This window comes from Haematobia irritans, chromosome 3, assembly GCF_050003625.1.
Source record: "Haematobia irritans isolate KBUSLIRL chromosome 3, ASM5000362v1, whole genome shotgun sequence".
In the NCBI taxonomy this organism is placed as follows: Eukaryota; Metazoa; Arthropoda; class Insecta; order Diptera; family Muscidae; genus Haematobia; species Haematobia irritans.
The window spans coordinates 101,778,438-101,795,259 of record NC_134399.1 but is presented as its reverse complement, the minus strand read 5'-3'; the positions used below and the strand labels follow the sequence as shown (position 1 = coordinate 101,795,259).

Sequence of the window (16,822 nt, the reverse complement as noted above, 5' to 3'; positions counted from 1 at the left end):
TATAATTATGGACCGATTTCGACCAATTTTTGCATGGGTGTTTGAAGCCATATATTAACACCATGTACCAAATATCAACTTAATTAGATGAATTTTGGTCTTCCTAAAGGCTCCGGAGGTCAAATCTGGTGATGGGTTTATATGGGGGCCATATATAATTATGCACCGATGTGGACCAATTTTTGCATAGTTGTTAGAGACCATATACGTACACCATATACCAAATTTCAGCCGGATCGGATGAAATTTTCTTCTCTGAGAGGCTCCGTAAACCAAATCTGGGGATCGGTTTATATGGGGGCTATATATAATTAATGACCGATGTGGACCTATTTTTGCATGGTCAGTACAGACCATATATTAACACCATGTACCAAATTTCAGCCGGATCGGATCAAATTTGCTTCTCTTAGAGGGTCTGCAAGCCAAATTTGGGGGTCCGTTTATATGGGGGCTATACGTAAAAGTGGAACGATATGGCCCATTTGCAATACACGCAAGAAAATAATTCTTTCCTCCCAAACGAAATTTTAGACAAACAAAGTTCGTTTCTCATTTGCTTTTCGCTGTAAGGAAGTGTATTTGTATATACTTTTTGTGATAAACGTTTATTCTTTTCCAGGATGTAAAACCCTTTTCATAAAGACTAACTCAAAAAAACAAAAAAAAAACATTGTTTTCTTGCTAATTGCATTTTCCCTCACATCTTTCTCACATCCACGAGGTTTTTTAGTTCTTAACACCGCCTGGACGGAGAATAGAACCGCGGACCATGCACTTTGTAAGCCAACACACTAACCACTGAGCTATGTACCTGTTATGGTCATCAATAGATAATTATCCATATAAGTTATATTTATATAGCATAGCTTGCGGCGCCCACGAACCGAATAAACAAAGTTTATTTAACAGAAACAAACAGTTAGTTTGGCACCGTGGAGCAGTGCTTGCTACGTCCGACTTGCATGCCAAGGGTCGTGGGTTCGATCCCTGCTTCGACCAAAGTTTTTTTTGTTTTGTTTTTTTTTTACATATATTCCAGATATGTTCGGAAGATTGCGAAAAAATGTTCAACATTACATTGTAGTATATTAAATTTTGAACTGTAAAATGTGTCTTATTAAAGACCTAAAGTCAGAAAAGAACAGTTTTTGATATAAACGAAATGGACTGTGTTGTTGTTTCAAAAATAAATTTTTTTATTGAAAAAATAAAAATTGTGTAACAAACGATTTTTTTTTTTGGTGATAAAAGTTTAAAATTTTCGAAGCAATTCAAAAAACTCTAACAAAAGAAAAACGTTTTCGGTACACGTTTTCCAAACGTTTTTTTCTTTGCGTGTACCATCCGACCTACATCAATAAAAACTACTTGTGCCAAGTTTCAAGTCGATAGCTTGTTTCGTTCGGAAGTTAGCGTGATTTCAACAGACGGACGGACGGACGGACGGACATGTTCAGATCGACTCAGAATTTCACCACGACCCAGAATATATATACTTTATGGGGACTTAGAGCAATATTTCGATGTGTTACAAACGGAATGACAAAGTTAATATACCCCCATCCTATGGTGGAAGGTATAAAAAGTGTTGTTCCACCAAGACAACAGAAATGGCTCTCTTTTGATTCTCTCGCTGTGTTATGTTGATTTCTTTCGTCAACCCTCGCGGTTTACATCTCTATTTATTGCTCTATACTCTCTCTCCCTCTATCTCTCTCACTCTGACGCTCTCTGAATAAAATATCACATCATATATACGTTTACTCGAAATTTGTAAATTTATATATGTTTACATTCACACATATTATTTTTATGAGACATTCATGCCCCAAACATATATTCTAACATATTAACATATGTGTCCCAAACATTTAGTGTTAGTTTAGGAACATTACATAAATCATGGGGTCTGAGATCAATATTTCAATGTGTTACAAAGAGGTTAGGTTAGGTGTCAGCCCGATGTAACAGGCGCACTTAGACTATTCAATCCATTGTGATACTACAGTGGTGAACTTCTCTCTTATCACTGAGCGCTGCCCGATTCCATGTTAAGCTCAATGACAAGGGACCCCCTTTTTATAGCCGAGTCCGAACGGCGTTCCACATTGCAGTGAAACCACTTAGAGAAGCTTTGAAACACTCAGAAATGTCACCAGCATTCCTGAGGTGGGATAATCCTTTTTGGTGTTCGGTCGCAACAGGAATTGAATCCACGATCTTGTGTATTCAAGGTGGGAATGCTAACCATTGCATCACGGTGGGTTCCATGTGTTACAAATGGAATGACGAAACGTAAAATTTGAAAAATTTATGAATTTCTTCTACATTGTTGGTATTACAGAAACAAAATGCTGGGAACTAAATAAACCCATTTGAAGTGAGAAGGCTATCGGAGAAGATGAAACTAGCTATAAATTAAAAGCGATTGGTGAATGGTAAACGACGATAAATGACCAATATTTCTGGTAGGCTAATTCTCAATTAAGCAAAAGTTTTTACAAGTGATACAAAATTTTTAATCGAGCCAAAAGTTTACATATTACGATTAATACTATTTAAACGTACCCTATAGTCAAATTTCGATGCCAACAGATGTTATGGAAACATTTCTACATATATATTAGATCAAATAGTATTACATTTGGTGTAAGCCCTTGAACTTCATGGGTTATACCAATTCAATATGTTTTTCTCAAATATTTACAAATTGTCAATGAAATTAATTTTAAAAAGGTAAATATTTAAACACTAAAAGCAGATCTATAAAAGCGTTTTCGATTTTAACCATCAATATCAGTTATCATCAGTTAGCGTAGATTGAAAGTTCATATTTCAAAAAATGTATCACATTTTAATGTCCTCAGCCTTTATCTGTATCATTGGTACTGTTGTGGCTACTGACTACTGTTCCTCTTCACTATGCAATGGAAAAACTCACATTGCCTGTGATCACAATGGTGTAAGCATGCATCTGACTTTAATATTTTTTTAAAATTAAAAAAAAAAAAACAAAAATTTTAAATTTAATTAAAACAATTTTTTCTAGAATTTTGATTCCACATGTCCTTCAAATGCTGCCATGGTAAATATTGATAGTTCCTTGAAGTCGTACATCCTCGATTTTCATAATGAGAAACGTAATTTGATTGCCGGAGGAAGTGTGAACAAGCATGATGCTGCCTGTCGCATGGGCACTGCACAATGGGATGATGAATTGGCTTCCTTGGCCGCTTTCAATGTTCGCCAGTGTAAAATGGCCCATGACAAGTGTCGTAACACTGATAGCTTCCAATTTGCTGGACAAAATTTGGCCTACAAAACTTATGGGGGAACACCGAATTATCAAAATTTACTTAAAGCCACCATGAACATGTGGTACGATGAAGTGCTGAACAGCAATATGAATTTTATTAACTCCTATCCCTCAGGAGGAGCGTAAGTATTCTTTACATGATGCAATCGCGAGATTTTCTCACAAATATCCTTATTACTTTACTACAGAGGTATTGGCCATTTCACGGTTATGGTAAATGAAAATAATATTCGTGTTGGTTGTGCTGCCGCCACCTATGGAAAATCGAAAATGCAATTTTTGATCGCTTGTAATTATGCTAGAACTAATGTTGCTGGAATGCCTATATATACCAGTTGTGATACACCAGCCTCCTCTTGTACCTCTGGCAAGAATTCAAAATATCCTAATTTGTGCTCCACTTCGGAGTCGTATGATCCCAACGATTTATCCTAATTCAAGATCAAAATGATGTTGTAGCCTTAAATATATATAGTTTTTGTTACGCAGTTTTAAAAGTAAGTGTTATTCAAAGAAATGTAATCAAATAAAGAAAATGTTGAAATATAAAACAAGTATATACGGCCGAAGTTCGGCCAGGCCGAATATTATGTACCGTCCACCATGGATTGCATAGAAACTTGTACTAAAGACTGTCATCCACAATCGAATTGCTTGGGTTGTGGTCTCTTTAATCGTCTTCTAAATTATGAGTTAGTTCATACGTGGTATATATTAGACAAAAAAGGTATGTGTAGGTAAGTCTACAAATAATTACGAATCGACATGGACTTTTGCACGGTACGTAGGGAGCCAGAATTGAAATATGGGGGTCGCTTATATGGGGGCTATATACAGTTATGAACTTGATATGGATCAATTTTTGTGTAATTGGGGATCGATTTATCTAAGAGCTATATATAACTATAGACCAATATGGACCTAGTTAGGCATGGTTGTTAACGGCCATATATTAGTACAATGTACCAAATTTCAATTGACTCGGATTAAATTTGCTCCTCCAAGAGGCTCCAAAACCAAATCTCGGGATCGGTTTATATATGATTATGGACTGGTATGGACCACTTTTGGCATGGTTGTTAAATATCATATACTACCACCACGTACCAAATTTCACCCAGATCGGATGAATTTTGCTTCTCCAAAAGGCACCCGAGGTCAAATCTGGGGATCGGTTTATATGGGGGCTATATATAATTATGGACTGATATGAACCAATTTCTGCATGGTTGTTGGATAACATATACTAACATCACGTACCAAATTTCAACCGAATCGGATGAATTTTGCTCTTCCAAGGGGCTCCGGAGGTCAAATCTGGGGATCGGTTTATATGGGGGCTATATATAATTATGGACCGATTTCGACCAATTTTTGCATGGGTATTTGAGGCCATATATTAACAGCATGTTCCAAATATCAACTGAATCAGATGAATTTTGGTCTTTCAAGAGGCTCCGGATATCAAATCTGGTGATCGGTTTATATGGGGGCTATATATAATTATGCACCGATGTGGACCAATTTTTGCATAGTTGTTAAAGACCATATGCTTACACCCTGTACCAAATTTCAGCCGGATCGGATGAAATTTTCTTCTCTTAGAGGCTCCGGAAGCCAAATCTGGGGATCGATTTATATGGGGGCTATATATAATTATGGACCGATGTGGACCAATTTCTGCATGGTCATTTGAGACCATATATTAACACCATATACCAAATTTCAGCCGGATCGGATACAACTTGCTTCTCTTAGAGGCTCCGCAAGGCAAATCGGGGGATCGGTTTATATGGGGGCTATATATAATTATGGACCGATATGGACCAATTTTTGCATGGGTATTTGAGACCATATGCTTACACCATGTACCAAATTTCAGCCGGATCGGATGAAATTTTCTTCTCTTAGAGGCTCCGCAAGCCAAATCTGGGGATCGGTGTATATGGGGGCTATATATAATTATGGACCGATGTGGACCAATTTTTGCATGGTTGTTAAGGACCATATACAAAGACCATGTACCAAATTTCAGCCGGATCGGATGAAATTTGCTTCTGTTAGAGGCTCCGAAAGCCAAATCGGGGGATCGGTTTATATGGGGGCTATATATGATTATGGACCGATGTGGACCAATTTTTGCATAGTTGTTAGAGACCATATGCTAACACCATGTACCAAATTTCAGCTAGATCGGATGAAATTTGCTTCTCTTATAGGGTCTGCAAGCCAAATTTTGGGGTCCGTTTATATGGGGGCTATACGTAAAAGTGGACCGATATGGCCCATTTGCAATACCATCCGACCTACATCAATAGCAACTACTTGTGCCAAGTTTCAAGTCGATAGCTTGTTTCGTTCGGAAGTTAGCGTGATTTCAACAGACGGACGGACACGCTCAGATCTACTCAGAATTTCACCACGACCCAGAATATATATACTTTATGGGGTCATAGAGCAATATTTTGATGTGTTACAAATGGAATGACAAAGTTAATATACCCCCATGGTGGAGGGTATAAAAAATAATTGTGAACGAGCTTTTGAACTAAAAGCAAATAAGGGAATTTAGAGTTAGGTTGATGAATCTCCTATCCTGCATAGTGGTTCCAAATCGCTTTCTTTTTAATAATTGTACAATTTTTGAAGGGATAAGGAGTCAATAAGATTTTTTATGTACACTGAAAAAAAAAAGCATGCCCGGTCCAAAGATTTTGTGTTTACTCTAAAAATTTTGGTATTGATTCCGAGCCAAAGAAGAGAAGATAATACGAGGACACTTTTAAGACAAAATTCTCTTTTAAATTCGGGTTTTGTGTACTTGCTTCTAGGAAGCAAAATTTATTTTTTCGTTTTTTCAGCTTTTTTTCTTCATATGCTATCAAAGTCCTTTAAAAACGAGTTAACGACAACTTTATTTTCCAAATTCAGACTCGACTTCCAGTAGAAATTATGGTATGTTTCAAGTAAAAAACGGCTTTAAAATAAAATGTTGAAAAACATGTCCTATATTTGAACGAATTTTTGATTTGTAGTCAAGATGCAAAAAGACAAAAAATTTAAAGGCAATTTCATAAATTTTATATAATTTTTCTGAATTATTAAAGTCAACTTGACCTTAGCCCAACAATTGTTTCTTTCATGTTATGATACCCATTTTTAAATCACTTAATTATAAGAGCAACACGATTTAATTGAAAATTTTATCGACTTTTGGACAAAACTTTATATTAGATAAATGCGTCTTCCATGCTAAGCAAAATTTGCATTCGTATTTTAAAGACATGAAATCTTTGACCTCACGGCAATATTTTTTTCAGTGTAAAAGTTGAGGTGTTTTTATAGAAGTTGAAGGGTTGCTAAAGGCTCCCCAGGTTCACGTAAGGATGTTTGAAGTTTTTCACGTCGCACAGTGCTTCGATCCCATACAACGAATGTACAAAAATAGAAGGAAGCATCTTAGGAATGCGAGGCTTTGAAGGGATTTGTTGACGGTAAAAACTAAGAGAAATGTGAAGTTTGATACCTATCGGACCACAGGCAATGTGAGTTTTTCCATTGCATATTTAGTGAAGAGGAACAATAGTCAGTAGCAGTGTTGCCTGGTTGAGGGTAACCCCCCCCCCAAATTTAAGGGTTTTTATCATATTTTAGGGGGGTTTTTAGGGGTAACATTTATAGTGGAGCAATTCTCAATCAAATTCGGAACATTTCTGGCTTGAATTATGTAAAAAAGTCAACCCATGCTCCTAAATATAACAAGTACGCAATAGCATTATTTTTGTTATCTTTTTCAAACGCTTCTGTTGTAGGGATATTTTTAATATTATACACAATTAAAAACAATTAAACAAGTATATACGGTGGTAAGTTCGGCCAGGCCGAACAATCCATCATGGATTTCGTAGAAACTTCTACGAAAGACTGTCATCCACAATCGAATTATTTGGGTTGCAAGGTATCTTAAAACTTCCTAACACCGTCTTCTAAATTGCAAGGTAGTCCATATGTGGTATATATTAAACTAAAAAAGGTCGATTAAATACGTATATAATTAAGTTTGACAAAATTTTCTTTAGAAATAAAATTTTGACAAAAGTTTCTATAGAAATAAAATTTTGACAAAATACAATTTTGACAACATTTTCAATAGAAGTAAAATTTGGACAAAATTTTCTATAGAAATAAAATTTTAACAAAATTTTCTATAGGAATAAAATTTTATCAAAATTTTCTATAAAAATAAAATTTTGACAAAATTTTTTATAGAAATAAAATTTTAGACAAAATTTTCTATAGAAATAACATTTTGACAACATTTCTATAGAAAATGTTGTCAAAATGTTACGATTTTGACAAAATTTTCAATAGAATTAAAATTTTGGCAACATCTATATATATAAAATTCAATCTATGTTTGTTTATTTGTTTGTTTGTATGAACCGAGTTGGCTCCGAAACGGCTGAACCGATTTACTTGAAACTTTCAGAGATCATAGAGAACGTTCATGTGGTGAAAATAGGGTACCTCATTTTTTGACACCTGGTGGCGGAGCGGGACCTCCCCTTTGTCGGACTTTTTGAAAATTGGACCAAAGTTGACCGATTTGCTTGAAATTTTCATTGAAGGTTGGGGTTGGTAACTAGACAAAGATCCGCTACTTTATATTTCGATATTTGGTGGCGGAGGGGGACCTCCCCTTTGTTCGACTTTTTTTAAAGTACAGTGAAAAAACTAAAATTCTCTAAATTATCTGAGATTTAAAGAGAACATGCGGTGAGGTTATGGAATTAATATGGGGAACCTGATGATTTCATATGCGGACGGGGAGGGGGACCTCCCCCTTGCCTTACTTTTTGAAACTTGGAACAAAATTATGCGATTTGCATGAAATTTTCATTCAATGTTGGGGTTGGCATCTAGACAAAAATCCGCTGCATTATTTTTCGACATTTGGTCGGGGAGGGGGGCCACCCCTTTGCCCGACTTTTTTTAAAGTACAGTGAAAACAAAACTAAACTCCCCCGACTGAAATTTTACGGAAAAATGGGTGAGGTTATGAAATTTATATCAGGTTCCTGATTTTTTAATAAAAATAAAAGGGCATAGGGAGACATCCGCTTCTCTTAAGTACATACAGAGAAACAATTAAACTTTACCGAGTTACTTGAAATTTACAGAGGACTGGGGAGAGATCGTAACCTCTGTCAACCGTAATATTTGATACCTGATTTTGTGATTTTTGGACGGAAGAGAGGCCGCCCCTTTAGGCTTATAATTTGCTTGACATTTTCTGGGACGTTTACAAAAGATACGCTTTTCGACATTTGGTCGGGGAGGAGGTCCTCCTCTAAAACTGCAAAAAAACTGGCTCTATTAACCATGTTCCTTAATCTATATCTGTCCATAAAGCTCGAAAAATAATTGTATAATTAGATATAATGCATTTGGACGTCAATTGCCTGTTTCGGTATCAGGCTAACATGAAATATAAAAAAATTTAAGTTTTCTTGAAATTTACAAAGGAAGCGGGGGAAAAGGTTATAAATGAAGAGGCAACCTTCATTGCCCCACACTTGAAGGAAAGTTTCAAGAATTTTCAGGGAAGGTTAGGGTGCTATTGACTACGGTGTTTGTCGATATTGTATCGGGGAAAGTGACGTCCCTTTAAAACAATAGAGCAAAAATTAAACATCTCCGATCTACTTGAAATTTACAGGGAACGTGGGAGGAGGTGATGAAATTAATACATGATTTTTAAATTAATATATGATTTTTCGATATCTGGTTGGGGAAGGGGAAAATTTAAATAAACTTTGTCGATTTACTTCGATAGAATTTATAGGGACCATTGAGTAGTTGCGAAATTAATATAGGGTACGTGATAGTCCGATATCAGGTCAGAGTGGAGCGAAGGTGGGGAGAGAGTTCCCTTTTGTCGGTTTTTTCTCTTAAATTAAAAGTGGAGGGTTGTCCGTAAATGGGAACTCGGTATAAAATTTTATGATTTTTGCACAGGCTTCTTTCTTCCAGACTTCTTATTAGTAAAGAGAGGGTTCCTTTTTGTCCGTTTTTTTTTTTCTTAAGTTGAAAGTAGAGGGTTGTCCGTAAATGGGAACTCGGTACATAATTTTATGATTTTTGCACAGGCTTCTGCCAGACTTCTTTTTAGTAAAGAACTTAAATTTACATGAAATTGGCAGCCAACGTAGAGGGTGCATTATTTTCCAACATTTTAGCAAATGTTAATGTGGTAAAATTTTTTACTACTTTTGCCTTTTCCGATTTATTGGATGGGAAACAGTAATTCTTTGTATGTTATTATAATATAATGCTTAATTTTCAGATATGTTGAAGAGAAGGATACCTTTCCTTGACAAACCACACTTAAAATTCACAAGAAATATAGAAGAAGGTACACCCTCTCCCGCCGTATTTGTACCTATAAACGAAAAATCAAGTAGTCCGATTTGTTTAAAAGAATTCAAATGTTTTCGAATTTGTTTTCAGCACGAAGGATATAGTTGACTAAGTTAACGCAAAATGTTCCTCCAAATACGCTTCGGAAGGCGCAGCGAAGCGGGCCGGGTTACGCTAGTTCTCTATAGAATTAAAATTTTGACAAAATTTTCTATAGAAATAAAATTTTCCCAAAATTTTCTATAGAAATAAAATTTTGACAAAATTTTCTATAGTAATAACATTTTGACAAAATTTTCTATAGAAATAAAATTTTGGTAGATTATTTTTGGTTCGAATGGCAACCATGAATATGGACTGATATGGACAAATTTTTGTGTGATTGGGGATCGGCTATATATAACTATAGACCGATATGGACCAATTTTGGGATGGTTATTAGCGGCCATATACTAAAACCACTTTGCAAATTTGAACCGGATCGGACGAATTTTGCTTCTCCAAGAGGTTCCGGAGGTCAAATCTGGGAATCGATTTATATGGGGGCTATATATAACCCTCTAATGCCCAATAAGGAAGCTTTTAGTAAAACACACCTTAAGACAACAAAAATGGGCAAAATAAAAAGTAAACTTATTTGAGACTATTCAAGAGGCTTTGCAGCATATGCTGAATTTTACCGTATACATTTTTCTTGCTTTTGTGTCGTTAACATTGAAAATTTAATCATCTGCCAAAAAAATTGGGGCATTAGAGGAATAATTATGGACCGATATGGACCAATTCTGGCGTGTTTGTTAGAGCACATACTAACACCACGTTCCAAATTTCAACCGGATCGGATGAATTTTACTCCTCCAAGAGGCTTCGGAGGACAAATCAGGGGATCGGTTTATATGGGGACCAATTCTGGCATGGTTGTGAGAGACCAAATACTAACACCATGTAACAAATTTCAACTGGATCGGATGAAATTTGCTTCTCTTTGAGGCTCCGCAAGCCAAATCTGGGGATCGGTTTATATGGGGGCTATATATAATTATGGACCGATATGGACCAAATTTTGCATAGTTATCAAAGACCATATACCTACACCTCGTACCAAATCGGATGAATTTTGCTCTTCCAAGAGGCTCCGGAATTCAAATCTGGGGATCTGTTTATATGGGGCCTATATATAATTGTGGACTGATATGGACCAATTCTGGCATGGTTGTGAGAGACCATATACTAACACCATCTAACAAGTTTCAACCGGATCGGATGAAATTTGTTTCTCTTTGAGGTTCCGCAAGCCAAATCTGAGATGGCTTTATATGGGGGCTATAACTATACATCGTTCGCCCGATTTACACTCATATGACCACAGTGGCCAATCTTTTTGTCCGATTTAATTAAAAGTTTGCACAGGGAGTAGAATTAGCGTTGTAGCTATGCGTGTCAAATTTTATTGAAATCGGTTCAGATTTAGATATAGCTCCCATATATATCGTTCGCCCGATTTACACTCATATGACCAAAGTGGCCAATCTTTTACTCCGATTTAATTGAAATTTTGCACAGGGAGTAGAATTAGCATTGTAGCTTGCGTGCCAAATTTGGTTGAAATCGGTTCAGATTTAGATATAGCTCCCATATATAGCTTTCGCCCGATTTACACTCATATGACCACAGAGGCCAATTTTTTGCTCCGGTCAAGTTGAAATTTTGCACAGGGAGTAGAATTAGCATTGTAGCTATGCGTGCCAAATTTGGTTGAAATCGGTTCAGATTTAGAATATCTCTCATATATAGCTTTCGCCCGATTTACACTCATATGACCACAGAGACCAATTTTTAACTCCGATTTAGTTGAAATTTTGCACAGGGAGTAGAATTAGCATTGTAGCTATGCGTGCCAAATTTGGTTGAAATTGGTTCAGATTTAGATATAGCTCCCACATATAGCTTTTAGTATACCGATCGGCTTAGAATTAACTTCTGAGTCGATTTAGCGATATCCGTATGTCTGTCTGCCTGTCTGTCTGTCCGTCCGTCCGTCTGTCTGTATATGTAATTTTGTGCACAAAGTACAGCTCGCAATTTAAGTCCGATCGTCCTCAAATTTGGCATAGGGCCGTTTCTTGGGACAGAGACAATCGCTATTGGCTTTGGGAAAAATCGGTTCAGATTTAGATATAGCTGCCATATATATTTATCCCCGATTTGGTCATAGTTAGCGTGTTTATCAACCGATTTTCTTGAAATACTGTACATCCAAATATTTTAGGAATCTCGAAAATCTTGCAAAATATCAGCCAAATCGGTTCAGATTTAGATATAGCTCCCATATATATCATTCGTCCGATTTAGACTCATATGACCACAGAGGCCAAAGTTTATTACCGATCTTCGTGAAATTTTGCACAGAAGGTAGAATTGGCATTCTACCAATGCTTGGTAAATTTGATTGAAATCGGTTCAAATTTAGATATAGCTCCCATATATATCTTTCGTCCGATTTGAACTTATATGACCACAAAAGCCAGAGTTTTGCCGTGATTTGCTTCAAATTTTGCACAAGGGGTACGTTTAATAGTATCGTTAAGTGTGTCAAATTTTGTTAAAATCGGTTCAGATTTAGATATAGCTCCTATATATATCTTTCGTCCGATTTGGACTTATATGGATTCAAAAGCCAGAGTTTTGCCCTGATTTGCTTCAAATTTTGCGCAAGGAGTACGTTTAATAGTATCGTTGTGTCAAATTCGGTTCAGATTTAGATATAGCTCACATATATATCTTTCGCCCGATTTGGACTTATATGGTCTCAAAAGCCAGAGTTTTGCCCTGACTTACTTCAAATTTTGCACAGGCGGTACTTTTAACGATACTATTGTATATGCCAAATATGGTCAAAATCGATTCAGATTTAGATATAGCTCCCATATATATCTTTCGTCCGATTTGAACTTATATGGCCACAAAAGCCAGAGTTTTGCAGTGATTTGCTTCAAATTTCGCGCAAGGAGTGCGTTTAGTAGTATCGGTAATTGTGCCAAATTTGGTTGAAATCGGTTCAGATATAGATATGGCTCCCATATATATCTTCCGTCGTATTTTCACTCATATGACCAGGGGGCCCAAAGTTATACTCCCATTTACGTGAAATTTCGCATAGATAGCAGAATTATTATTCTAACTATACATATCAAATTTAGTCAAAATCAGATTATATATATCTCCCATATATACGTACACCAGAGTTGGGGAAATATGGTAGACTGTTACACATTTTAGACCCATTTTCAATGGAAGTTTCCTCCAATTAACTGGATAGCGTTAGCCGATTTAAATTTTAATTCTAAAGATTTTGTAGAAGTAAAAAAATTGTCTCCTTTATATAGCTTCCAGCAAATGTGAAGTAGTTGAGATGTAACAGAAATTTTGGCCTACATAGGGGTGAAGGGTATAATATAGTCGGCCCCGCCCGACTTTAGACTTTACTTACTTGTTTTTTACTAACATTGTGTTCCACCCGACTTAAATTTTGAGTCTATAGATTTTGTAGAAGTCTATCAAATTCTGTCCAGATCGAGTGATATTTAAATATATGTATTTGGGACAGACCTTTATATATAGCCCCCAACACATTTGACGGATGTGATATGGTATCGAAAATTTAGGTATACAAAGTGGTGTAGGGTATAATATAGTCGGCCCCGCCCGACTTTAGACTTTCCTTACTTGTTTTTTACTAACATTGTGTTCCACCTCAGCGCATTAGTCGACTTAAATGTAAAATCTATAAGTATTGTAGAACTCTGTCTAGATCTGGTCAGATATACAGAATCTATGTGTATGGGTGCATATAGCATCCAACACATTGGATGGATTTGACATGGTATCGAAAATGTGGATTTACAAAATGGTACAGGGTATAATATAGTCGGCCCCGCCCGACTTTAGACTTTCCTTATTTGTTTTTTACTAACATTGTGTTCCACCCCAGAGGATTAGGCTGAAATTTTAAGTCTACAGATTTTTGGAAGTCTAACAAATTTTGTCCAGGTTGAGTCAGATTTAAATGCATGTATAGGGGAACAGAAATCTTTATATATACTACCCAACACATTTGACGGATTTGATATGGCGAAAATGTGCCTCTACAAAGGGTATAATATAGTCGGCACCGCCCGACTTTAGACTTTCCTTACTTGTTTTTTTTTTTGCATTCATAATAATAAAGAACATCCCAGGAAGTAGTTAGAATGTCATGCCGTGGTTTCTTATTAGGTTCATATCACAAACATTTGAATAGACTTTTTGATGTGTCGTATACAATGGCGTTTGTAGCTGAGTGTGCTAAGACGTCCTGTTATGGTGCCAAACAGACCCAAGTTCAATACCCGGTGGAAGCGAAGAAGTTTTTCAATTTGCAAGAAATTAGATAATAAGAAAATTAGTTTTTTTTTAATTTCGTCATGATCTTCCAACTTGTTAAGCAATGCAAAGGATCCAAAAAGGGAGTACTTCCGTCCTATGTAAAGCCCATATAAAATTCATTGGATATGCTCCAAGTTTTTACTACTTCGGGATCACAAATTGGGGATCCAAACTACTTTTTTGCTGGGATATTTCAAGTAAAAAAATGTCTTTAAAATAAAGTATTGGAAAATATATATGCTTCATTAATTTTGATGAAATATATTAAAGACAAGTTTACCTTGGTCAAACAAAATTTTCTTTCTTTTTAAGATACCCATTTTTTAGTGGAATCACTTAATTATAAGGCAAAAAGACTTTATTGAAAAGTTCATCGTTTTTGCACAAGGAAAAAAGCATTATATCATAGAAATGCGTCGTCTATCCAAAGCAAAAATCTAGCGTAAACCTAGCGTAAAAACTTGTGGCAAATTTAGTTGATTGGACTTCGATCTAGATTTTATTATAGAAAAAACAGATGTGGAAATCTTCATCAAAATCTGTTACATTTTTTTAAGTTTTATTTTCTGAAAATTTTTTGTCAATATGCTTTTCAAGGTATGTTGTACGAAAAGAAGACCGAGTCAATAGCAAACTAAACAAACAATACACAACATATGGAAATATTAGTTGTGAATATGAAATCAAGGCAATATTATGGAAAATCCCTTAGTAAAAAAAAACAAAATATATTCAAAAACACTTGTTACCTTGTAATTTTAGTAGTTATTTTTTTTAACAAATATTTTACTATATAATGAGGTTGAAAGTTCACAATAGATATCATTTCTTTTTTCTCGTGGTTTCTACTAATAATAACATCCACTTACGCAATGAATACTTCAATAGTTTTTATTGGCTTAATGGCCCTTTTTGGTTTAACAATGGCAGATTATTGTTCAAAATCTCTTTGTTCCGGCGGAAATCATATAGCCTGTGGGCATAGTGGAGTAAGTGTAGAAGTTAAATTTTTATTTGAAAATATTAGAAATAAATTATTTTATGATTTTAGACTTTCGACTCTTCGTGTCCATCCAATCGTCGTGCTGTTACAATTGATGAGTCCTTGAAGAATGCCATTATCAATTATCATAATGAGAAACGTAATTTGGTAGCCGGTGGTGGAGCTCCTAATCATCAGCCTGCTTGTCGTATGGCTACCATGCAATGGGATGATGAATTGGCCTATTTAGCAGCTCTCAATGTCCGTCAATGTAAAATGCTACATGACAAATGTCGCAACACAAATACCTTCCACTACTCAGGCCAAAATTTAGCCTGGAGATCATATTCCGGATCTCCAAACTATCATGAATTGGCTAAAATATGCATGGATATGTGGTATGATGAAGTGAAAGATAGCAACATGAATTATATCAATGCTTATCCCATGAACTATAATGGACCGTAAGTTATACGAAATTGGTCACGGAAATTTGAAAATGTTTAATTGTTTTATTTCTATAGTAAAATTGGTCATTTCACTACTTTGGTGAATGGTCCCAATATTCGTTTGGGATGTGCTGCAGTTACCTATGCCGCCAGTGATTCGTCAAAGCAAATCTTTTTGATTGGTTGCAACTATGCCCGAAATAATGTAGCCACTTTACCCATTTATAAGAGTTGCAATTCTGGTGGTAGTGAATGTACCACTGGCAGAAATCCCCAATATCCCAACTTGTGTTCAGTATCTGAAGTTTTCGACGTAAACAATGTTTGGTGAGGAGGAAGTTATTAAAATTTTTGTTTTTTATAAGTGTTAATTTTTTTTAAGTTAAGTTGTTCATTAAATTGTTTCGTAGAGTATTAAATAAAATATAATTTTGATGAGTTACAATTTTAATGAGTTTTTTTCCGAATCTTAAATACCCACCGCCATAAATCAAATATAACAGGTTGGCTGATAAGTCCCCGGTCTAACAAAGAAAAACAATTTTTTTTGTCAAAATTCTTTTTTGTTATTCAATACAGTTCCCTTCAAGAGCGATACAACGATTATAACGACCTTCCAATTTTTTGATACAATTTTGGTAGTACTCCTTCGGTTTTGCCTCAAAATAGGCCTCAGTTTCGGCGATCACCTCTTCATTGCAACCAAATTTTTTCTCTGCGACAGCGTTGCCAATTTAGCTTTTTTCCCGCTAGATTTGGCTTTTTTGAAGACGTTTAGCGGGGGAAAAAAATGCATTTAGCTTTTTGCTTTTTTCAGGCTTTTTTTCATGACCCTTTTAGCTATTTTTGGCTTTTTTTATTTTCGTTTCTATTGAAATATGGATAAAACGGCGTTTTTATCTAAGCCTTGCTGCAAGAATAAGGGTTTCCACATATTTCAAAGCTCAGTTGAAACATTAATAATGATTCCAGCCACTATGCGGGAATTTTTGTAGCAAATACACCTTGTTGTAAAGTTTTTTCATCATATTCATAAAAGCTATCATTTGACTCGTTTATCTTTTTTATGTTATTATAATATTCTAAAGTTATTACGATATTACTGAATTAAAATAGTAGATGTGAATTGCTTTGTGCACTGAAAAAATATTGTCGTGAGGCCAAAGATTTCATGTCCTTAAAATACGAACGCGAATTTTGGTTATAATAGCATTTGTGAATTTCTCA

General features: G+C 35.5%; 2 protein-coding genes across 2 annotated transcripts; both read left to right on the top strand.

The window, feature by feature from the left end:
- The first annotated feature begins 2,845 nt into the window (after positions 1-2,845).
- LOC142231106 (venom allergen-1-like) lies at positions 2,846-3,796 on the top strand. The gene is made up of 3 exons (XM_075301726.1): positions 2,846-2,965; positions 3,053-3,441; positions 3,508-3,796. Exons 1-3 carry the CDS (start codon positions 2,846-2,848, stop codon positions 3,752-3,754), a joined length of 756 nt encoding a protein of 251 aa, XP_075157841.1. The 3' UTR covers positions 3,755-3,796.
- Positions 3,797-15,036: 11,240 nt separating this feature from the next.
- LOC142231105 (venom allergen-1-like) lies at positions 15,037-15,926 on the top strand. The gene is made up of 3 exons (XM_075301725.1): positions 15,037-15,153; positions 15,216-15,610; positions 15,671-15,926. Exons 1-3 carry the CDS (start codon positions 15,037-15,039, stop codon positions 15,924-15,926), a joined length of 768 nt encoding a protein of 255 aa, XP_075157840.1.
- The last annotated feature ends 896 nt before the right edge of the window (positions 15,927-16,822 follow it).

Excerpts from the sequence above, each read along its gene's own strand:
- LOC142231106 (XM_075301726.1), top strand. The coding sequence starts at position 2,846 with ATGTATCACATTTTAATGTCCTCAGCCTTTATCTGTATCATTGGTACT. Across the intron at positions 2,966-3,052 it reads TTGCCTGTGATCACAATGGT|AATTTTGATTCCACATGTCC; the intron begins GTAAGCATGCAT and ends AATTTTTTCTAG. Across the intron at positions 3,442-3,507 it reads TCCTATCCCTCAGGAGGAGC|AGGTATTGGCCATTTCACGG; the intron begins GTAAGTATTCTT and ends ACTTTACTACAG.
- LOC142231105 (XM_075301725.1), top strand. The coding sequence starts at position 15,037 with ATGAATACTTCAATAGTTTTTATTGGCTTAATGGCCCTTTTTGGTTTA. Across the intron at positions 15,154-15,215 it reads TAGCCTGTGGGCATAGTGGA|ACTTTCGACTCTTCGTGTCC; the intron begins GTAAGTGTAGAA and ends TTATGATTTTAG. Across the intron at positions 15,611-15,670 it reads CCCATGAACTATAATGGACC|TAAAATTGGTCATTTCACTA; the intron begins GTAAGTTATACG and ends TTATTTCTATAG.